We start from the raw sequence: 20,419 nt of genomic DNA on the forward strand, positions 1-20,419 counted from the left end.
GTCTGACACTACACAGTGCTTATAGAATGTCTGACACTACACAGTGCTTATAGAATGTCTGACACTACACAGTGCTTATAGAATGTCTGACACTACACAGTGCTTATAGAATATCTGACACTACACCGTGGTTTACAGAATGGGATTTTTTCTTAGTTTTAGAGTCCTTTGCCCACATGAATTCTTTTTTTTTTTTCTTTCTTTTTTCTTTTTTTGTTATTGTTGTTTTTTGTATTTTGAGAAAGAGTTTCTCTGTGTGTAGTCTTGACTGTACTGGAACTCACTCTGTAGACCAGGCTGGTCTCAAATTCACAGTGATCTGCCTGCCTCTGCCTCCTGAATTGTGCTGGGATTGAAGGTGTACACCACCACTGCCTGGCTGGGTTGGTTGGTTTGTTTTGATTTTTTGTTTTGTTTGTTGTTTTTCAAGACAGGATCTCACTATCTAGCGTAGGCTAGCTTGGAAATTGTAAATCTCTGCCCCCACTTCCCACTTGCTGGGATTATATTCATTTGATACCACATCCAACTCACATGAACTCTTACTCAGGTAGAACACAAATATTTCCTACAATATCTGTCTGTCTGCCTTTGACCTGGCTCCTTCCTTCTGCCCAGCTTTTCCTTCCCTTTCTTGCTTCCTTCTTTACCCTGACACAGTTTTTGTATTTCATTTTCCTTTCCTTACACACACACACACACACACACACACACACACACACACACACACACACACACACAGTCTCTGAGGCATCTGGTGATTGCACGTTAGCATCCTCTGCTTAGAAACAAGATTAAAGTCAACTAGTCCTAAGGACATTGCTTCTGACATTGCTTAATCCTAGTGATTTGAGCAGATAAGCGAGAGTGGAAAGGAGTGATGTCTGATCTGGATAGGTGGGCAGGAACGTGCAGGTCCAGAGTGTCAGCTCATCTCGTAACTTAGCAAGTGATTGCAAATACACAGAGTCCCATGAAGTATGGAGCTAGCAAGTTGAGTCACAGCATTGTCTAGCTTATTGAATGCAGAAAGAATGAATTGTTATTTGGGAATCTTAACTTTAGCCGGTACGTGTCGTAGGTTTTGTTCTGCTGTGGGTTGGGATGGGAATACTTACACTCTAAGGTCTTTCTCCCTTTGTATCTGATCTGATCTTCTTCACTGTTGTCTTTCTAAGTTCTCAGAGAATTCAGATGGACACATTAAAGACCAAAGGCTGGGTGGAGGAGCAGAATCATGGTGTCAGAACAACCCATTTTGTTCCAAAACAATGTGAGTTGCACATTTAGCTTTCTTAAGACACTGCCTGTAGTTCATGTGAGAGCACGCTACTGAAATGTGGTATACCAGGCCATAAAATATTGTCAGGCTTCAAGACATTGGCTAGTACTTATCTAGTACGTGAAGTTTTATTTTAAAAAAGAAAATTGGAGTTCGAGGCCAGCCTGGTCTACAAAGTGAGTTCCAAGACAGCCAGGGCTACACGGAGAAACCCTGTCTCGAAAAACCAAAAAAAAAAAAAAAAAAAAGATTAAGTTGATTGTTGAAATGCCTGTATAGTATTGTATTTTGTGAAACTAAAATTAATTTATTTGCTTATATTTCTCCAATAACTGTTCACTGAATGACTTTAGCTTATCAAATGAACTGGTATCAGTTGTGCTCAGGAGTTAAGGAAGAGAAAGTTTTGTGTACTTTAGGTACTTCTTTGAGGCCCCAGTGGCTTTTTAACTCACATTAGCATCGATGCAAACAAATGTGCTGGTGCTTGCAATCTGTGGATTGAAATTCCAACCTGTGATTGGTTAGTAAAGGATCTTTTCTTTCCATCCCCACAGATAGAGTTGTTGAAACAAGAGGACCTCTCTGTTCAATGAGAAGTGAAAAGAGGTACATGGCTCATTTAATTCTAAGATTTCATTTAGAATTAAGTTTTCTCACTTTGCAAATTACATTTATGAGTAACCACGAGGAACTGTGAGTCTTCTCAGTCTAGTAGCTAGTCAGCACTCAGGAATAAAGGAATAGTTCTTAAGTCAGACCCTTCTCAGCTGTCTCTCATCCCTCAGCCATAAGGAAGTGGGCAAGTAGGTGCTTCTTAAGAGTATGGGTCTCCAGTGGCCACTGTCTTGAACATAGGAATGATGAAGGCTGGTCTGCTGTCCTTGGGGTTTTGGGTAGTTATTACTTGGTAGCAGACTTGCCAACTGTGGCCAAGAGTCCAGATCTGGTCCTTCTGACTGTGTTTGTTAAGGAAACCGCATGGGTGAAGAGGTTGTGACTGAAGCTACAAACACTTGTGTGCTTGGTGTGCACAGAGTCCAGAGAGGCTTTAGATGCCCTAGAACTGAAACTAGAGCTACAAAAGGTTGGGAGCCGCCATGTGGGTGCAGGAACTTTGCGGAGTAGCAAGTACTCTTCAAAAAGGCTCACCTAAGACTGGCAGCGGTTAGCTGAGACCCCCATTTACATGCAAACGATGTACTTCTGTTCATACTGTGGCACAGGGTAAATAGTGCATCCCCAAAGGAACTAATGGGGCAATGAGAAAGGAGCAGTGAGACCAAAGCAGGATCACAGCTCAGCAGAGACAACATGTGTGTAAAGTCTTAGCATAGGAGGTGGCAGGTTGTGAGTTGTGTGTGTTACACATGGCGTTCCTCCAACACACCAGAGTCTGCATTGACCCTGAGGCTTTACTATTGCCCTCCCAAACCTCCCCACAGGGAGGCTAATCCTGTTACACATTGCTAGGCTCCAGGCTCTTGGAAATCAGGTAAACTCCTCCATGACCCTATAACTCCTACATACTGTATGCGTGCAAAAACAGTACCACGTGGACAAAACTGAGGTCTCTTACCAGCTTGATAAAAGCTGCTGTGTCCTCTGAGTGTTTAGGAGGATGACCCATAGGCAGCGTTGTGCACGGAGGGCGCCTTTGTTCTCAGGGCTTTCTTTAAAATGAACAGGGCCGACAAGATGGCTCAGGTGCTTGCCACCAAGTCGGAAGTCTAAGTTTGATTCCCAGAGCCCACATAGTAGAGAAAACCACCTTCTTTAGGTTGCCTTCTGATTTATACATGTGTATCACAGATCATTTGCTGCCCCTCAAATAAATAAGTTTGAGATTACAGGCATACAAATGAACTGTTCTGGAAACAATAATGTAATAATGAATTGGCAGTTTTGTGCTCTAAAGCCCGTGGCCAGTTCCTTACTCTAGGGAAGAACACCTAATGGTTTCTTTGCATCAAGGGTGCTGGAGTGAACCCTACCAGTGCTACTTGTTTTTAATAATTGCATCACCTTGTCCATTGCTTTCAGTGTGTCAGTTTTCTTTTTCTTTTTCTTTTTTTTTTTTTTTTTTTGATTGATTTATTTATTTTATGTATATGAGTACACTTTAACTGTACAGATGGTTTTGAACCGTTATGTGGTTGTTGGGAATTGAATTTTAGGACTTCTGCTCACTCCAGTCGGCCCCACTCACTCCGGCCCAAAGATTTATTTACATAAGTATACTGTAGCTGTCTTCAGACTCGCCAGAGGAATTGTTGTTGCTAGGATTTGAACTCAGGACCTTTGGAAGAGCAGTCAGTGCTCTTACCTGCTGAGCCACCTCAGCCCAGTGTTTCAGTTTCAAATCCCTTTGCTCTACATTTTCCTTCCAAGTTTTCCTGTACACTTGCTAAACTACCTTTCAAATTCCTGAGTTTGTTACTGCTTTCCCACCTCTTTTTATTTTTAAAGGAATGGGCAGGCAGTGTATATGTGTGCATACAAGTGGAAGTCAAAGGTAGAGACAGTATAGAGGCACGGTCTCTCATTGAACTTGGAATTGATTTGAATGGATTTGACTAAACTGGCTGGCCAGCAAGCCTCAGCCCATATTGTACGCATGAGCCCTTGCACACAGCTTTACATGCATACTGAACCAAACTCAGTATTTTACCAACTCATTCACCTCCTCAGCTCCCTTTTCCCAGTCTTTTGAGACAGGGTCTGTGATGGCTTGTATATGCTTGGCCCAGGGAGTGGCACTATTAGAAAGTGTGACCTGGGCCGGGTGTGGTGGCACACGCCTTTAATCCCAGCACTTGGGAGGCAGAGGCAGGCGGATTTCTGAGTTTGAGGCCAGCCTGGTCTACAGAGTGAGTTCCAGGACAGCCAGGGCTACACAGAGAAACCCTGTCTCGAAAAACCAAAAAAAAAAAAAAAAGAAAAAGAAAAAAAAAAGTGTGACCTGGTTGTAGTAGATGAGTCACTGTAGGCATAGGCTTAAGACCCTCACCCTAGCTGCCTGGAAGTCAGTCTTCCACTAGCAGCCTTCAGATGAATATGTTGAACTCTCAGCTTTGCCTGCACCATGCCTACCTGGATGTTGCCATGCTCTTAATGATACTGGACTGAACCTCTGAACCTGTAAACCAGCTCCAATCAAATGTTGTCCTTTATAAGACTTACTTTGGTTATGGTGTCTGTTCACAGCTGTCAACTCTAAGACAGGGTCTTACTTTGTAAGTAAGGCTGACCTCAACTCACGATCCTCTGTCCTCTGCCCACTGAAGGCAGGGTTTACAGGCATAGGCCACCTCTTCCTGAATGCCATCCTCTTAAATTGCAAAGAAAATGGAGCCATTTTTACCTAGTAGTGTCTGCATTTCTCCCTCACAGTCTGGTCTTCTCAACACCTGTCAGAATCTCCCATTACAGTATTCTAGAGTGTCTCTCTTTAAACTAGATCTGCAATTTCTTCCTCAGATTAGTTCCAACATTGTAATAGCCAAGAGAGGTTGGTCACAACAGCAACCCCACTTTTCTAGCATTTGTTTTTCGTGTTAGTTTCCTTCCATAGCTGCTAAAATGCCTGACACAAATGACCTTAGGGAGGAAGGGTTTATTTTAGAGATTTAGAGAAGACAGTCTGTCTGTAGTGCTGAGGAAAGCATTAGAATGACACGGTCTGTTTATGACAGGCCAGGAAGCAGAGACAGGGCAGTGCTTATGTAGCCTTGAACTACTGGTCTTCCTGCCTCCACTTCCCTGAGTTCTGGGATTACAGATGTGCACTATTATCACCAGTTTAATAAATGTTACTTGTGGAACTAATATGTACCATGTTAAACATCTCTGTAGATCTGTAATGGTTTCCTCTCCAGGTATTCGAAAGGAAGAGCTGATACAGAGAAGGTGGTGGGACTCCGGTTTGAAAAGGACGGTGTAAGTAGAATCCCTTGGTAAAGGTTAGATTTGCCTTGTCACTGGACTGACATTTTGATGCCACCGGAAACAAGGAAGTAGCCCTGGCTTTCCTAGAACTAGCTCTGTAGACCAGGCTGGCCTCGAATTCATAGACATCTACCTCCCAAGTACTGAGACTAAAGGTGTACTCCACCACTGCCCAGTCTACTTTTAATGTAAGTATTAGAATCAGTGTTTCAGTTTCTCTGTAGGCATGTTCAGGTTTTTAATAACAAAGTTACTTTGTTAAATATTTAATATCTGGCAGAAATCAATCTCGATCCCCACACCCTGTGGTCTTACTATGCAGCCTTGCTATATTGACCAGACTGGCCTTAAACTTGTAGAGATCCACCTGCCTCTGCCTCCTGATCAATTAATTAACCCTCTGTTGGGATTGCAGGTGTGCACTACCATACCCCACACAGAAATGTATTTCTTAATTAAATGCAACTGAAACTTTATGTTACTTACATTTTATTTGCGTAGAATTACTAAAACGTCCCCTTATCTAATGTTCTCTGTTTCCAGTGATTCCAGATAAACTCTTTTTGTTTAATTATCATTTATCATCCATTAGTCAAAACAGAATGCTTATAATCTTAGCACTCAGGGAGGACCAAATCTAGACAGTTAAGCCAGTCTAGACAGCAAAGTGTGAGCTAGTCTTTTTATAAAATGAAGGAGTGAATGGGAACTACCAGGCAGTCAGAGTGAAGAAAGCTCACTGGTATCTTGAGACTCTATAGCTCTACTCCAAAGTTCTGTTTTTAAATACATTTCCTAAGAAACTTACAAGGTGTCAGCTTTGAATCTGCAGGCAAGTGCTTTACCACTGAGCTCCATTCCTGGTCCTAATCTCCAGTCCTTATAGAGGCTTTCACTATTTAATCAGTGGCCATTAATGGCAATTTCCTGTTCAGTGCATTTCCTACAGTACTTTGTTTTCTGCAGTATAAACATCAAATAGAGGAGTAGACTGTAGTTCAGTGGTAGAGTGTTTGTCTAGCATGTTAAAGGTCTTAGGTTCCAATCCTTACACAGAAAAAGGACTGAATACATACATACATATATATATATATATATATATATATATATATATATATATACATACATACGTACATATAGCTTTAACTAACACGGGATGACTTTGAAGAAGTAGATTCCTCTGTGTGATGTCAGTAGCCCATACCTTGTACATTTCTGAACTTTACAAACATGTTTTATCTACATTTTAGAATGGAATAGGACTGAAAATGTTTCCCTTCCTAGTTCCAGAGGAATGGTGTTTCTGTTTGTAACTGATGTGCCCTGTGGGCCTGTGTTTAACTCTGAAGCTTATGTTCACCTTTACCAGGGCGGGCGGGCTGGTGGGCGGGGTCATTGTCGCTCTTCAAGTTAATGCTAGACTTTGACATTTTTAAAAAAAATTTATAAGCCTTATAAAAAACATCACACACCCAAACTGACTAGACCCAAAGTCTTCATGTCAGTGGGCTGTGTAGAAGAGAAGCAGCTTGGGATGGAAGCCATGGGGCATCACGTGGGGTCTTACCTTTCACTATCCAGCATATCTTTATGCACGTATTCACTAACCAATGTGGGATTCCATAGTGGAGTTAAAACTAGAAAACAGTTTCTTCCATAACTTGTACAGTGTTTTATATTCTGTATGCAGTGTTGCATTATGTGTACAAAATCAAGCATTGTCAATGTTGGAACTTTTTTGGTCAGACAAGAGGACACCAAATGGAGCCAGATCTGTCAGAAGAAGTGTCTGCCCGCCTCCGCCTAGGGAGTGGGAGCAACGGCCTGCTCAGAAGGAGACCGTCAGTGCTCGAGACGAAGGAAAAGAGCTTCCCAAGCAGGGACAAGGACAGAAGAACAGAAGATCTCTTTGAGCTTACAGAGGTATAGTTCTGTGTGTAGATCAGAGTAAGATGGCTGTTTCAGACTAGCCACAGCTTCTCTAAACTGAAGTGCAGCTTTGCTTTGAGAAATTTCTCCAGATAAGGAATATATGAAGTTTAAAACCACAAAACAAAGCCCCCAGGTCTGCTCATTTGTCTATATTGATCACTTGTGGCCTGTGTGGGGGTGGCCTGGTGGATCAAGTGGAACTGGTGTGGGTGGGCTTTTTGGTGGTTGGTTGGTTGGTTGGTTTATTTATTTTTTTTTTCTTTTTTTTTTTTTTTTCCTGTTTCTGAAACTGGGTCTTGGTGGTTACTTAGCCCAGGTTGGTCTGGCATTCATGACAATCCATGCCATGAGCCTCATCGTAGTTAAAATTCTTATTTTAAAAGGGACTCTTCATACTGAATCAAGAACCCTGTTATCCTGGTGTGTGTGGAGGGGTCTCACTTAGCATAGATGTCTCTAATGCGTACAGTCACTGCACATGAAGTTCTTGTAGCTTCATTTTTACTGCCATTATAATATAACCTGACACAAAGTGTCTTAGGGGAAAGAGCTTACTGCAGTTCCCATTTCCAGGTGCGAGTTCATATGTTCCAGCTGGGCACATCACATTCATGCATGGATGCATAACCACTTACTTGCTCATACTCAGACTCTGCTGGGTCCCCCCCCCCCCCACAGCAGTTGGCTTCATTAAGACAAACTCCACAGGTGTACCCACAGGGCAACCAGATGTAGATAATCCCTAGTTGTGATTCTTTTCTCTTGTGATTCTAGGTCCTGTCAAGATGAACATAAAAGCTAACCATGTCAGAGGTAGAGAGATCAAGCCATAAGATAACAAAATTGTGTGCAAAGGAAAAAAGCAATAATGGAAATAATTGTGATTTGGTTCATAAGCTAAATATACATTTAGCTGCATAAATCATTAAAATAATTCAAGGAGATAGCCATTATTTAAGACTGGTTTAATTTTTGTTTTTGTTCTCATTTTAGTTTTTTGAGACAGAGTTTCTTGTATATCTCTGGCTATTCTGGAACTCGCTGAGTAGACCAGGCTGGCCTTGAACTCAAGAGATCTGCTGCCGGGCGTGGTGGCGCACGCCTTTCATCCCAGCACTCTGGAGGCAGAGGCAGGCGGATTTCTGAGTTCGAGGCCAGCCTGGTCTACAAAGTAAGTTCCAGGACAGCCAGGGCTACACGGAGAAACCCTGTCTCGAAAAACCAAAAAAAAAAAAGATCTGCCTGCCCCTGGCTCCCGAGTGTTGGAATTAGAGGCACGAACTACCACCATCCAACTGTTTTACAGTTGTAAATTGGAATGTTTTTACACTGTAGTTTGAATAGTGGTTTTTCTCAAAGGTGATCAGGTGTTACTGAGATGAAAGTTTTTTTGCAGTCTGAGTCTTTCGATACCTGATAGTGGTTCTATGCTAATGTAGCATCATCTAATTCAGGACATGGAAAAGGAAATCAGTAATGCCCTGGGCCACGGCCCACCAGATGAGATTTTGAGCAGCGCTTTCAAGTTGCGAATCACTCGAGGAGATATCCAGACCTTAAAGAACTATCATTGGCTCAATGATGAGGTCAGTCCTCTACCTTTCCTGCTCTGCCTGTCACTCTTCTTAGTGTCTGTCTGTCATCAGTGACCTCAGTGGGAAGGGGTTGGGAAAGCAGCTTCAATTTCTGTTTGGTTGCCTTTCAGTGCTGGGGATTGGACCAAGGGTCTCCCACGTTCAACAAGCATGTGCTCTCTATGCTCTGAGCTATATCCTCACCCTCTTTTTTTCTTTTTTCTTCTAGCTTTTTATTTTGAGAAAAGTTTCCACTAACTTGTCCAGGCTGGCCTACCTTATGTAGCTCAGTCAGGCCCTGACCTCTGCTGTGATCCTCCTGCCTCACTTACCTCATCCTCCTGAGTAATAGGTCATAGTTTTTTTCCACCACCCCAGGTGTTGTTCATTTGTTTTGTTGTTCTTCCATACCAGAAATTGAACCGAAGTCCTTGTGCAAGCACTGTCCCTGTGGGTTGTGCATCCCCTGACTGGTAATTTTTAAAGCAAAAGCATATCATTAAAAATTCATTGTGGTGGGTGTAGTGGCACATGCTTTTAAAATACCAGGAGAACTCAGGAGGCAAAGGCAGGCAGACCTCTGTTCATAGTACATACTGAATTCAGGCCAGCCAGGGCTACATAGTGAGACACACACACCACACACACACACCCACCAACCCCCAAAAGGCTGTGATGACTACAGAGCCTGATATCAGTGCCTATAGCTTCCCTGTCTCCTGTTGGTACAGTGATGGGAAGTGGTGCTGAGCCTTCACACAGGAAGGGAAGGGGACCATGGTACTCTCTCCTTCAGCTTCTCTTAGTGCTAGCCTCATCCGTGGCGGGTGGGGTGCTCATGAGAGTCATTGCCTACTGCTGTCACGCTGAGTAGTAGATCCTTTAGAAGAGTCTTAGAGCAAGGACAAGAGATGCCGCTGCAGTAAGAACGCTTGCTCTTCACAGGGTCCTTGCTTCCCAGCTTGGACTCCAGCTCCAGAGGATCTTATGCCTCCACTCAAACCTGTACTCATGTGCATATACCCACATATGTACACATAATTAAAAAGGAACTCTTAAAGAGTTTTTGATTGATGTGTGTGTTTAAGGCATAGCAAGTGATAACTATAAACAGTCACTCCATTTGTTGTCCGAATCATACATATTCTGCAAAAGCTGGCTTAGTTACTACTACTTTTTCATTTGGCTCTTCAACTGTTCTGTCCTTGAATTTTCTCCCATTTGCTCCACCTCCCTATGTCACAAGCCTAGTTACATGGAAATACTATCATTTGTAAATATAAATATGCTTATTATAAAGCTTTTGAAAAACACTTTATATTTGAAAATTTTTGAAGAAATTATTGCTCAAAAGTTCCATAAATATTTTGGCATTTCTCCTTCTGGGAAGTATGTCCAAGTTGAGGTGTGTTTTGGATGTAGTCCTATAGTTAGGAATTCATTTTTATGCATAACACTTGCATATGTCCTTTCATTAGTACATAGAAACATTATTCATGTGCTTCAAACTTTCAGTCACATGACTTGCTGGGTTTTCTTTAGGGAGGTGATTGAGTCCCGGGCCTCGCATGTACTAGACAAGCAGGCTGCTGAGGGGCTCAGGCCGTGGCTCTTCATCCTTCTGTGCCTTGCTTGTTTGTACTGAGCAGTTGTTTCTGGCTTCTTGCATGGACTGCTCCTTCCCTAAGCAACTCACTCTGACTCTCATAGGAATTTAATTTTGTAATGTATTTGTCATGTTCCACATTATAATCTTTTGATATTTTACAGGTCATTAATTTTTATATGAATCTTTTAGTGGAAAGGAGTAAAAAGCAAGGCTATCCAGCACTTCATGCATTCAGTACATTCTTCTATCCTAAGCTAAAGTCTGGAGGTTACCAAGCAGTGAAAAGATGGACCAAAGGGGTGAATCTCTTCGAACAAGAACTTGTTCTGGTACCTATTCATCGGAAGGTACACTGGAGCCTGGTGGTGAGTTGAGAGGATTCATCGTTGCAGTTTGGGTGTAGACTTCTTCTCTTCCTTTCTCCTTCCCTCTTCTCTTCCCCTTTTCCTCTGTCCTCTCTTTGCTTATCTTGGGAATCAATCCCTGACCTTTATACATGCTAAGAAGGGATTCTACTGCTAATTGTATCCTAGTGTAGATGGTTTCCCTCACAGTGAAGGCTGCTCTCACTTGCGGTGAGTGACAGGCAGCTCCACAGTCCTTTCTCAAAGTGTTGCTGTGCTCAGCTTCAAAAGCCACAAGGCATGCTTTGAGGAAGAGCTTTTTCATCTTTGTCTGGAAAAGTGCAGGAGGAGGTGGATCCAGTACTAGAAGGATTGCTAATATTTGTTGACAAATTTCTAGGCCTTTGTATAGAAGTTAGAGCATGTTCTATTAATTTCACACCATCTGTGATATTTTATCACAGATAAAATTTCTAAGTGTTTTATTTATTGCTACATGTATTAAATATTTAGAGATGCTTTTAGTTTTAGAAATAAAATCTTGCTGCTCACAGCGTTTCTGGCATGGTAGGGCAGTGCATGCCTCTGATCAGAGTCCTTAGGAGGCAGAGAGGAAGAGCTGGGATTCAATGCCAGGCTAGGCTACATAGTGAGACCTTGTCTCAGTAAAATCAAACAGCAAAAACAGATGTCTGTCTAAGGATTTCACCTTTTCCCATTATAGGTGATGGACCTAAGAAAAAAGTGTCTTAAATATCTGGATTCTATGGGACAAAAAGGCCACAGGATCTGTGAGATTCTTCTGTAAGTAAAGTCTGAAAATCTCACTGTGTTCTGTTATTCCTCAATTGGATAATTTCTTGTATTTATGGAATTGTGTTTATGGGTCATAGAAAGCAAGTCGTCAGGTCTTTCAGGATAAGGCACATCCTCTAGAATTGTGGTTGAAATTAGATTTCCTTGGCATTGGTCTTCTGGGTATCCTGGAAAATTATTACCAAGGAGTCTTGGCCTGTAATCCTGACGCCAACTCATGCCTGTGTTTTCTGATAGTGGGACTCATTTCTTAAAGTGTGTGTTTTGTTCAGGCAAATATTCCAAATATAGTAGTCTTCAGTGTTGTGAAGTATATATTCCAGGTTAGTGTCTACAACCACAGGCATTGTAGCACCAACTTGTGTAGACTGTGCTTACCCAAAGTATGAAGGTAATCTGTCTTCTTATGTGTTTCCAGCCTCTCCTTTGCATAGTTATTTTTGCCTTTTGGTGGTCACTATTAGTAAGATAATTGTTATTTGGACACAGTGTTCTGCTGCCATGATAGTAGGTCTGACACTCAGGAGGGCAAGCAAGTATAGATGGGTGGTTAGAGCAGGGCTTCTTCCCTTTTCACCGGGGAAACTTCTGCATGTCCCTATGTACACAGGCACATAAGATAGTGTGCAAACATTATCGGATGACAAGTGGGTCCTGGGATTGAACTTAAGTGGTCAGGATTGGCAGAAGCACCTTTACCAGCTGGGCCATCTTGCTGACCCCAAACAGCAATTTTGTTGTTTTTATTTTTGTTTTGTTTTGTTTTTGTTTTGAGACAGGGTTTCTTTGTGTAACAGAGCCTAAGCCCTGGATGTCTTGGACTTGCTGTGTAGACCAGGCTGGCCTCAAACTCAGAGAGATCCACCTGCCTCTGCCCTCCCTAGTGCTGGGATCAAAGATGTGCACCACCACACCCAGCTCCAAACAGCAATTATTAAATCAGACATTTTAACATAATATAATCTAGAGATAAAATCTAAAGGTATAGTCTAGAGATATATTCATTTGATACTTTCATGCTAAGGAATGATGGTAGAAAAATAGTAAAAATTTGTTTAATTAGACAAATTTGTTTCTGTGGATCAGAAAACTGTGTATAGTAAAAAAAAACTCTGTGGTTCCTAATGTAGAGCAGTCTCCAGTCTGAGCTGAGGATTCAGTCAGCACTGGTGGGCGATGGTGGTGTAGAGTACACATGCCGTGTGTTCAGAAGCAAGGCTACAGTGAAGCAGCCACTGATATCCAGATACCTCACTTGTTTACCTGTCACCATACATTTGATTCTGGCTATTGAGCATTAAGAACCTTCTGCTGTTGCTATAGCTTTGTGGCTGCCATCTTTAATCACACGGCCCCATGTCATGTTGTGACTCACATTTTTCGAAGCTCATGGGTGTATATTGTGAACGTTCTGCATAAAGCAGGCCGTATTAGATTTTCCTTCATGTTTCTTAGAACAGTGTGCAGTTTAAAAATTATGAAATGATTATTTTTGTTTGTTTTTGTTTTTGTTTTCGAGACAGGGTTTCTCTATATAGCCCTGGCTGTCCTGGAACTCACTTTGTATACCAGGCTGGCCTCGAACTCAGAAATCCTCCTGCCTCTGCCTCCCAAGTGCTGGGATTAAAGGTGTGCGCCACCACCGCCTGGCTATGAAATGATTATTCCTAGAACTTTCCATTTCATATTTTGGACTGAGATCATTGAAACCACAGACAGTAAAAGCTTATAGAAGGGGACTCTGATTGCTAGAAACCTCCCTTTAAAGCATAGCTACTTCTTCATTATGCTGATTGGATGTATACTTAAAGCACATCAATAAGGTCAGTATACTGCATAGTTTTATGTCACCTTGACACAAGCTAAAGTCATTTAAGGGGAAGGAACCGTAATTAAGAAAATGCTTCCATAAGTTCAGGCTGTAGGCAAGACTGTAGGTCATTTTCTTATTTAGTGATTAGTGGGACAGGGCCCAGCTCATTGTGAATGGTTCCATCCCTGTGTCGTGGCCCTATGGTCTATAAGGAAGCAGGCTAAGCAAGCCTTGGGAAGCAAGCCAGTAATTAGTATCCTTCATGGCCTCCTCATCAGCTCCTGCCTCCAGGTACCTTCCTTGCTTGATTTCCTTTCCTGACTTCTTTCAGTGATAGACTATGATATGGAAGTTTAGCCAGATAAACCCTTTCCTCCCTAGGTTGTTTTTGGTCATGATGTTTCATCGCATCTATGATAATCCTTTGGCAACTGCAGCAAATGCAGCTTCTGCTTTTAACTTTAGTAAGGATGAACAGATGTGCTACATTCATCTTACAGAGAACTGTTACAGAGAATTCAGTTTTCTTAAAGATGTAGCTCCCTCTCCCCCAGCTAGACCATTTTCCAGAAGAAGGTCACATGTCTAAAAGTTTATTGGCAGCAAAATGGACATGCTGGTTTTGTTTATTTTACTAAAAGGATACAAAGTCGGGAAGGTAGGGAAAAGGGGGGGAGTTGGGGGACAGACAGAAATATGATCAAAATACATGTACAAAATTCTCAACTAATAAAAAGAAGCAGCTAACAATTCATTTTTCTTTTTCCTCAGTATTTTTAGTGTAGGTCTTTTATGTTATCTCAGACAAAAAGTATAAGAGAAGAAATATTTAATAGTCAGAATATACTAAATTCTTTACTAAGAGTTTACTTGTTCTTATAATGGAGAATTAAATTTTTCTTGAAAAACAAGCAAATAAATGATTTTTCCCCTAATCCAAGCTGCTTTAGAACCTTTAAAGTGAAGTAATGTTGTGTTTTATCATTGTTTTTTCTACATCTATAAAGATGTCCATGGGGTTTCTGTCCTTGAGCCCATTCCTGTAATTTAGAACATTGAGTTACACATGTTGAACCTTTCAAGTTGTACCAGCAACTTAGTCACTGTGAATGGTCTTTTTGATGTCTACTTGACTTCAGTTTGCAAGTATTTTGTATTGTGTTTAAATTTATCAGGGAAGTTAGTTAATCTCCCCTCATCCCCACCCCATGTCTTTCTCTGCCTTTGACTGGGAAGTGTTTCTTCTTCTTACAGAGTAGCTTGAAAAGCCTGGAATTGGTGGTGAAATCTAATTGTATGTATAGAGATGGTATAAAGAACTAGAAACTTCCAGTGTCTGTTGTAAAGGTTTTGCTTTTTTTTTTTTTTTCCTTTTAAAGTAAGTATGATATCTTTGAACATGTATATTTTTTTTTNANTTTTTTTTTTTTTAAGATTTATTTATTTATCATATGTAAGTACACTGTAGCTGTCTTCAGACACTCCAGAAGAGGGCATCAGATCTTGTTAGGGATGGTTATGAGCCACCATGTGGTTGCTGGGATTTGAACTCTGCACCTTTGGAAGAGCAGTCGGGTGCTCTTACCCACTGAGCCATCTCACCAGCCCCGAACATGAATATTTTTTACTAGCAGGAGAGGAAAATTTTAAAAATAAAAGTTACATTTCTAAAAGAACGAATAGATCCAGATTTGAGAATGACATCCCTGCTAAATATCACAAAGTCCTTTTTAATCACAGTGGGTGGTCTCTTGGGCCTTCATTCATTCATTGATACATTCATTCTTTATTCTTGTTTTCTTTAGTCAGTATTTACAGGATGAAAGCAAGACCAAAAGAAATACAGATCTCAATCTCTTAGAGTGGACCCACTACAGCATGAAGCCACATGTAAGTGAGGCTCGGGTCCGGACACCTTTCTTTTTCTTTCTTGCTTACTTCACGGATTTTCCTAAAGTGTGCTGTGTGTGTGGTGTGTGTGAGAGACCCCAGTATATACGTGTGTGCATATACGTGTGTGTGTGTGTGTGTGTGTGGTGGGCATGCTATCTTTCCTTTCCTAGTTGTAACTGCATTTGGGAATCGAAGGGAGGCTGCTGCCATCCAGGTGAGATTCAGCAGTGGAGTAAGCCTTCCCCTATTCTTCTCATATATCCCTTCTGTCTGATAGCCAGGCCGGGGGGTGATACAGGCCTGGCACACAGCTTAGTCCATACAGGTTGATTTTCTAATGTTCCTAGCTGTGTTTCTGCCTCAGGGACAGGACTAACCCTCACGGCATGGTGTTAGTTGATTACAACCTCTGAGATGGTTTTCTCTTCTCACTTGAAACTGTAGGGATCCTTAGCAGCAGGCCCCCTTGTCCTGGTTGTTAAGAGTATGTGAGCTCTGCAGTATTGAAGTAGATTCCTGTGTTTCATATCTACCTGATTGACCCTTTCTTTTTTTGTTGTTGTTTTTGTTTGTTTGTTTGCTTTTTCGAGACAGGGTTTCTCTGTGTAGCCCTGGCTGTCCTGGAACTCACTCTGTAGACCAGGCTGGCCTCGAACTCAGAAGTCCATCTGCCTCTGCCTCCCAAGTGATGGGATTAAAGGCTTGTGCCACCATGCCTGGCTTAATGATTGACCCTTTCTTTTCTTTTTTTTTTTTTTTTAAAGATTTATTTATTTATTATATGTAAGTACACTGTAACTGTCTTCAGACACTCCAGAAGAGGGCGTCAGATCTTGTTAGGGATGGTTGTAAGCCACCATGTGGTTGCTGGGATTTGAACTCCGGACCTTCGGAAGAGCAGTCGGGAGCCACCTCACCAGCCTCCTGATTGACCCTTTCTTAATCCCCTTTTAAAGTTGATAATACTTTTGAAATGTCAACAGTATTATTTAATTAATTAATTTTACATCCAAACTTCAGTTTCCCCTCCTTTCTCTCCTCTAGTTCTTCCTTCCAACCTCCCCCTCCCCTGACCCACTGTCCACCTGTCCTCCCTTTCTCTTTAGAATGGGGTACCTCCCATGGGTATCAACCAGCCTTGGCACATCAAGTTGCAGTAAAAGCATCTCTTTCTACTGAGGCTAAACAAAACAGCCCAGTAATGGGGAAGGGTCCCAAAGGCAGGGGACAGAGTCACAGACAGCCCGGCTCCCACTGTGAGGAGTCCCACATGAAGAGTCACTAGTATTCTTGTAATAAACCAAATGTGGGTCCTCTTTTCTCAGCCCTCGCCATGTGTGGTGGGCTTTGTTTTGCCTTTTAGTAGAGTTCTCACTTCTTTCTTCTATGAAATGTTTCTGTGGGGTTTCATGTACCCATAGCATGGTTAGGGTTTTCTACCACAAAGAATAAGAGGGATTGTGCTTGTTTGTGTGTTTGTGCAACCCCAGATTTATCGACCTTTATCATGCTGCTTTCACAGTCTGTTTAGAAAGAGCTAAGGCCAGGCATGGTGGCGCACACCTTTAATCCCAGCACTTGGGAGGCAGAGGCAGGTGGATTTCTGAGTTCGAGGCCAGCCTGGTGTACAAAGTTGAGTTCCAGGACAGCCAGGGCTACACGGAGAAACCCTGTCTCAAAAAGCCAAAAAGAAAGAAAGAAAGAAAGAAAGAAAGAAAGAAAGAAAGAAAGAAAGAAAGAAAGAAAGAAAGAAAGAAAGAAGAAAGAAAGAGAGAGACTAAGGATGTCTTTGTAATGATATTTTACCTCTTTTCTGTTTGTTTGATTTTAGGAGATTCCTCAACAGTTGAATGGGAGTGATTGTGGAATGTTTACTTGTAAATATGCAGATTATATTTCTAGGGACAAACCTATCACATTCACTCAGGTGAGTCCAGGCTGCTGCTTGTGCACTTAGCTGGTACTGTGCTTTGGCAGTACCTGGCACACTTCAGGCTCTTCAAATGAGCAGTGCTATCACTGAGAACCGTGGGTAAGGCCCTCTGGTCAGGAGCAGTGTCCTGCGTGCTCTGTGGCAGCGTGTGGTTTCGGCCTGCCCTGCTCTCTGATAACCAGAGGATAACTTGCTTTTCCTTCAACTCCATTTGTGATTGGTTCCTATGTGTTACTGTTACTTTTAGCTGGAGAGAGGCGTGTGGGAATAGATGACAGCGGGGGAAGCTGGGCCTGTGAGGACTCACCCGAGTCTAAGATGGAAGTGGGAAAGAATGGTCTTTCCTTTCTGCAAGATGGTGTACTTGAGAGGAAACACGGGTACATCGGAAACTTTTACATTTCTGTTTGATAGTGGACCCAATCTTTGTACAGCCAGAGTTGACCCCAATTAAAATTATTTCTCATTCATAGACCTTTATTTGATAGTTCCTGACTGCCAAACAAACTGCTTATTGAACTAAATGCTTTGGAGGAACATGAAGTAAACTGGACTCCCCTGCTGAATTCATATCTTTCGAGTCTCAAATAAAGTACTCACTACTGATTAGTCTCAGCTGTTTCACTAGGAATAAATGTTGTGTTGTACTGGGCATGGTGGTGCATAGCTCTAATCCCAGCACTAGAGAGGCAGAGACTGGAGGAGGGTCTGTGAGTTTCAGGCCAGCCTGCTTTGTGTAGTGAGTGCCGGGCCAACTAGCACTACATAGTGAGACTGTCTCAGGAAAAAAAAAAAAAGGAACCCTGTGATATATATTTTTTAATTAAGATTTTTGCCCCGCCGGGTGTGGTGGCGCATGCCTTTAATCCCAGCACTCAGGAGGCAGAGGCAGATGGATTTCTGAGTTGGAGGCCAGCCTGGTGTACAAAGTGAGTTCCAGGACAGCCAGGGCTACACAGAGAAACCCTGTCTCAAAAAACAAAACAAAAAAAAAATTTTTTTTGCCATATTATCCTCCAAAAACTCAGTAATTTATTATATGGAGAGAGATCCATCTATTTATAGCAATGCACCATGAATAGGGCAAATATGCGAACTTCAATTTTGAAAAAAAAAATTTTTTTTTTCAGACAAGGTTTCTCTGGGTAGCCAAGGAGGCTGTCCTTACACTCAGAGATCTGCCTGCCTCTGCCTTCCCAGTACTGGAATTAAGGTGCAGACCCCCACCTCCCAGCTGGACCTTATATTTTATCAAACGTGGGGGTGGGTGTCTGAGTCACAAATACTTTTGGGTGTTTTGCGTTTTGTTGCTCTGAGAACATGCCAGTGATTCTCTGTGAAAGCACCGAGTCTCTCTCACTTCCTACCCTAGACTCTGGTTTTATTTTGTTAGTGTTCTATTTTACTGATGTAGGGATACTGTGGAGCCAAACTAGCCTCAGACTCATGATCTTTATGTCTTAGCTGCTTTCTAAAGTGTTGGGATTATAGGTGTGTACCACCATGGCCAGCTAATATAAATAGCAAGGAATTGATTTTTCTGTGTGTGACATGAGATTTCATGGGGATAAGCAGCTTTTGGAACAAAATTGTGGTAGAACAGAAATAAGATTGTAGATTTGTTTGGTTTTTCACCTTTTAAATAAAAATCACTTAAATTGAAAATAGGGCCTCATAAATACTAGGCAAGACCTCTACCACTGAGCCATACTTTCCTGCTTTAAGGTCACTTTTTAATATAAAAACAAATTGTTTTTTTAAATGATGTTAATTTAGAATGTAGAAAAGTTTCCTGTTGTGCCACTATGTGGACATTTCTATTTTGGTGCATGTTTTTACTCTTTCCTGTAGTATATGATTCTGTATCCAGCTTTGTTTTTTCTTAGCATGTAAGTGCATACGCACCTGTAGAGTGATTAATGCCCTTATATATGCATATAGACTAGGTGTGTGGCACTTGTCATCCCAGAACTGCAGAGGCTGGGGAACTAGAAGCTTGTGGCCACAGCCAGCTTAAGCTGTTTTGCAAGATCCTTCTCAAACAAACAAAATAAATAAAAAACCTTTGCCAAACACAGAGACACATGCCTGTAATCCCAGCCCTGGAGATGTAGTCAAGAATATAGGAATTCAAGAAGGCTGCCTTGACTAGAAATAAAGTCCACTGTGCTTTAGAAACATGTGTGTGATGTGAAACAGTGAAGCTTATGTAGAGGACATGTACATTGTTGTATTTATGACACCTAAAGGCCGCCATGCCGCACACAGTGTGTATAACAATGTTGTTCCTTTCAGCACCAGATGCCTCTCTTCCGGAAGAAGATGGTGTGGGAAATCCTTCACCAGCAGTTGCTGTGACAATGCCCCGCCTGGTCTTCTAGCTGCTGGTGGTTCTTACATGGATGTTTCCATATACCTCATGCATTGTGGGTTAAAAAGTCCCCGATCATTTCTCTCACAGGTACTGAGCTCTCAAGAGTGCATGAAGGCCTCTCCACAGTGGCCCTGACTAGAGGTGTGGAGGGGCTGCTTGCAACCCTGTTTGTAAGGCTGTGCCTGCTCAGAGCCCTGGACTGTTCATCCCATACAAGAACAAATGCTAATTCATGTGTTTTGTTTGAAAGCGTTATTTCCATATGAATGTGGGAAATGCAGGATCTGTTATATGAATTGTTCTGTCTGTGTGTTCACATGAATTCACTCATTTGCAAACACTGGGCAGTGCCCTTTTCCCACTGCTCTTTTATAATTAGCTATAAATAATTTGTTTGGACTATTTATTTCTGAAAAGAATGTTAATCAAACTGCCACTTCCTGCTGCAGAGAGATATCAGCAGGGGGAGGAAGGAGGTGTTTGCTAGCTTCTCTAATGCTGGAGTGGGAACTGCCGACATACAGTTAAGGTTCCCTCTTCTAAGGCTTGAAAGTGCCAGAAGAAATGACGATGCTCTGTTGTAGGATCTAGCTGCCTTTTAGAGAGTCTGATGCTGTGACACAGGCACAGTTCGTGGAAATGTGGCCAAGGAACCCGATCTGTGCATCCTCAGAACAGGGCGTGCTCATCTTAGAGACTTTCTTTTCTAGAACCGAAGTAGCTTGGCTTCCTCTTGAAACTGGATTCAAAGTAACTGTGAGCGTACATGTTAAGTCATAGGTCTGGTGAGTGTGTGAGCCTCACCATGGTAAGGGCTGGCCTGAGCTGTCTACTTCAGAAGATGCTCCTCAATGTAAGCCTATTTTTCCTCAGAGTTTTTTTAAAATATATATATAAAGCT

The 20,419-nt window shown here is 42.0% G+C and overlaps 1 protein-coding gene across 1 annotated transcript in view; it reads left to right on the forward strand.

Annotated features, from left to right (window-relative positions):
- Positions 1–20,419, forward strand: part of Senp2 (SUMO specific peptidase 2) — a 39,955-nt gene that overhangs the window by 17,920 nt on the left and 1,616 nt on the right. Inside the window, exons 8-17 of the mRNA XM_021209212.2 lie at positions 1,179–1,273; positions 1,840–1,891; positions 5,161–5,221; positions 6,977–7,153; positions 8,617–8,748; positions 10,507–10,710; positions 11,414–11,493; positions 15,124–15,208; positions 17,043–17,138; positions 19,440–20,419. The exon at positions 19,440–20,419 is cut by the window's right edge and continues 1,616 nt beyond it. Coding sequence (XP_021064871.1) covers positions 1,179–1,273; positions 1,840–1,891; positions 5,161–5,221; positions 6,977–7,153; positions 8,617–8,748; positions 10,507–10,710; positions 11,414–11,493; positions 15,124–15,208; positions 17,043–17,138; positions 19,440–19,502 — 1,045 coding nt within the window. The 3' untranslated portion in view covers positions 19,503–20,419. The remainder of the gene's footprint in view (positions 1–1,178; positions 1,274–1,839; positions 1,892–5,160; positions 5,222–6,976; positions 7,154–8,616; positions 8,749–10,506; positions 10,711–11,413; positions 11,494–15,123; positions 15,209–17,042; positions 17,139–19,439) is intronic.

The sequence above is a fragment of the Mus pahari genome, chromosome 12 (assembly GCF_900095145.1).
Source record: "Mus pahari chromosome 12, PAHARI_EIJ_v1.1, whole genome shotgun sequence".
Classification (NCBI taxonomy): Eukaryota; Metazoa; Chordata; class Mammalia; order Rodentia; family Muridae; genus Mus; species Mus pahari.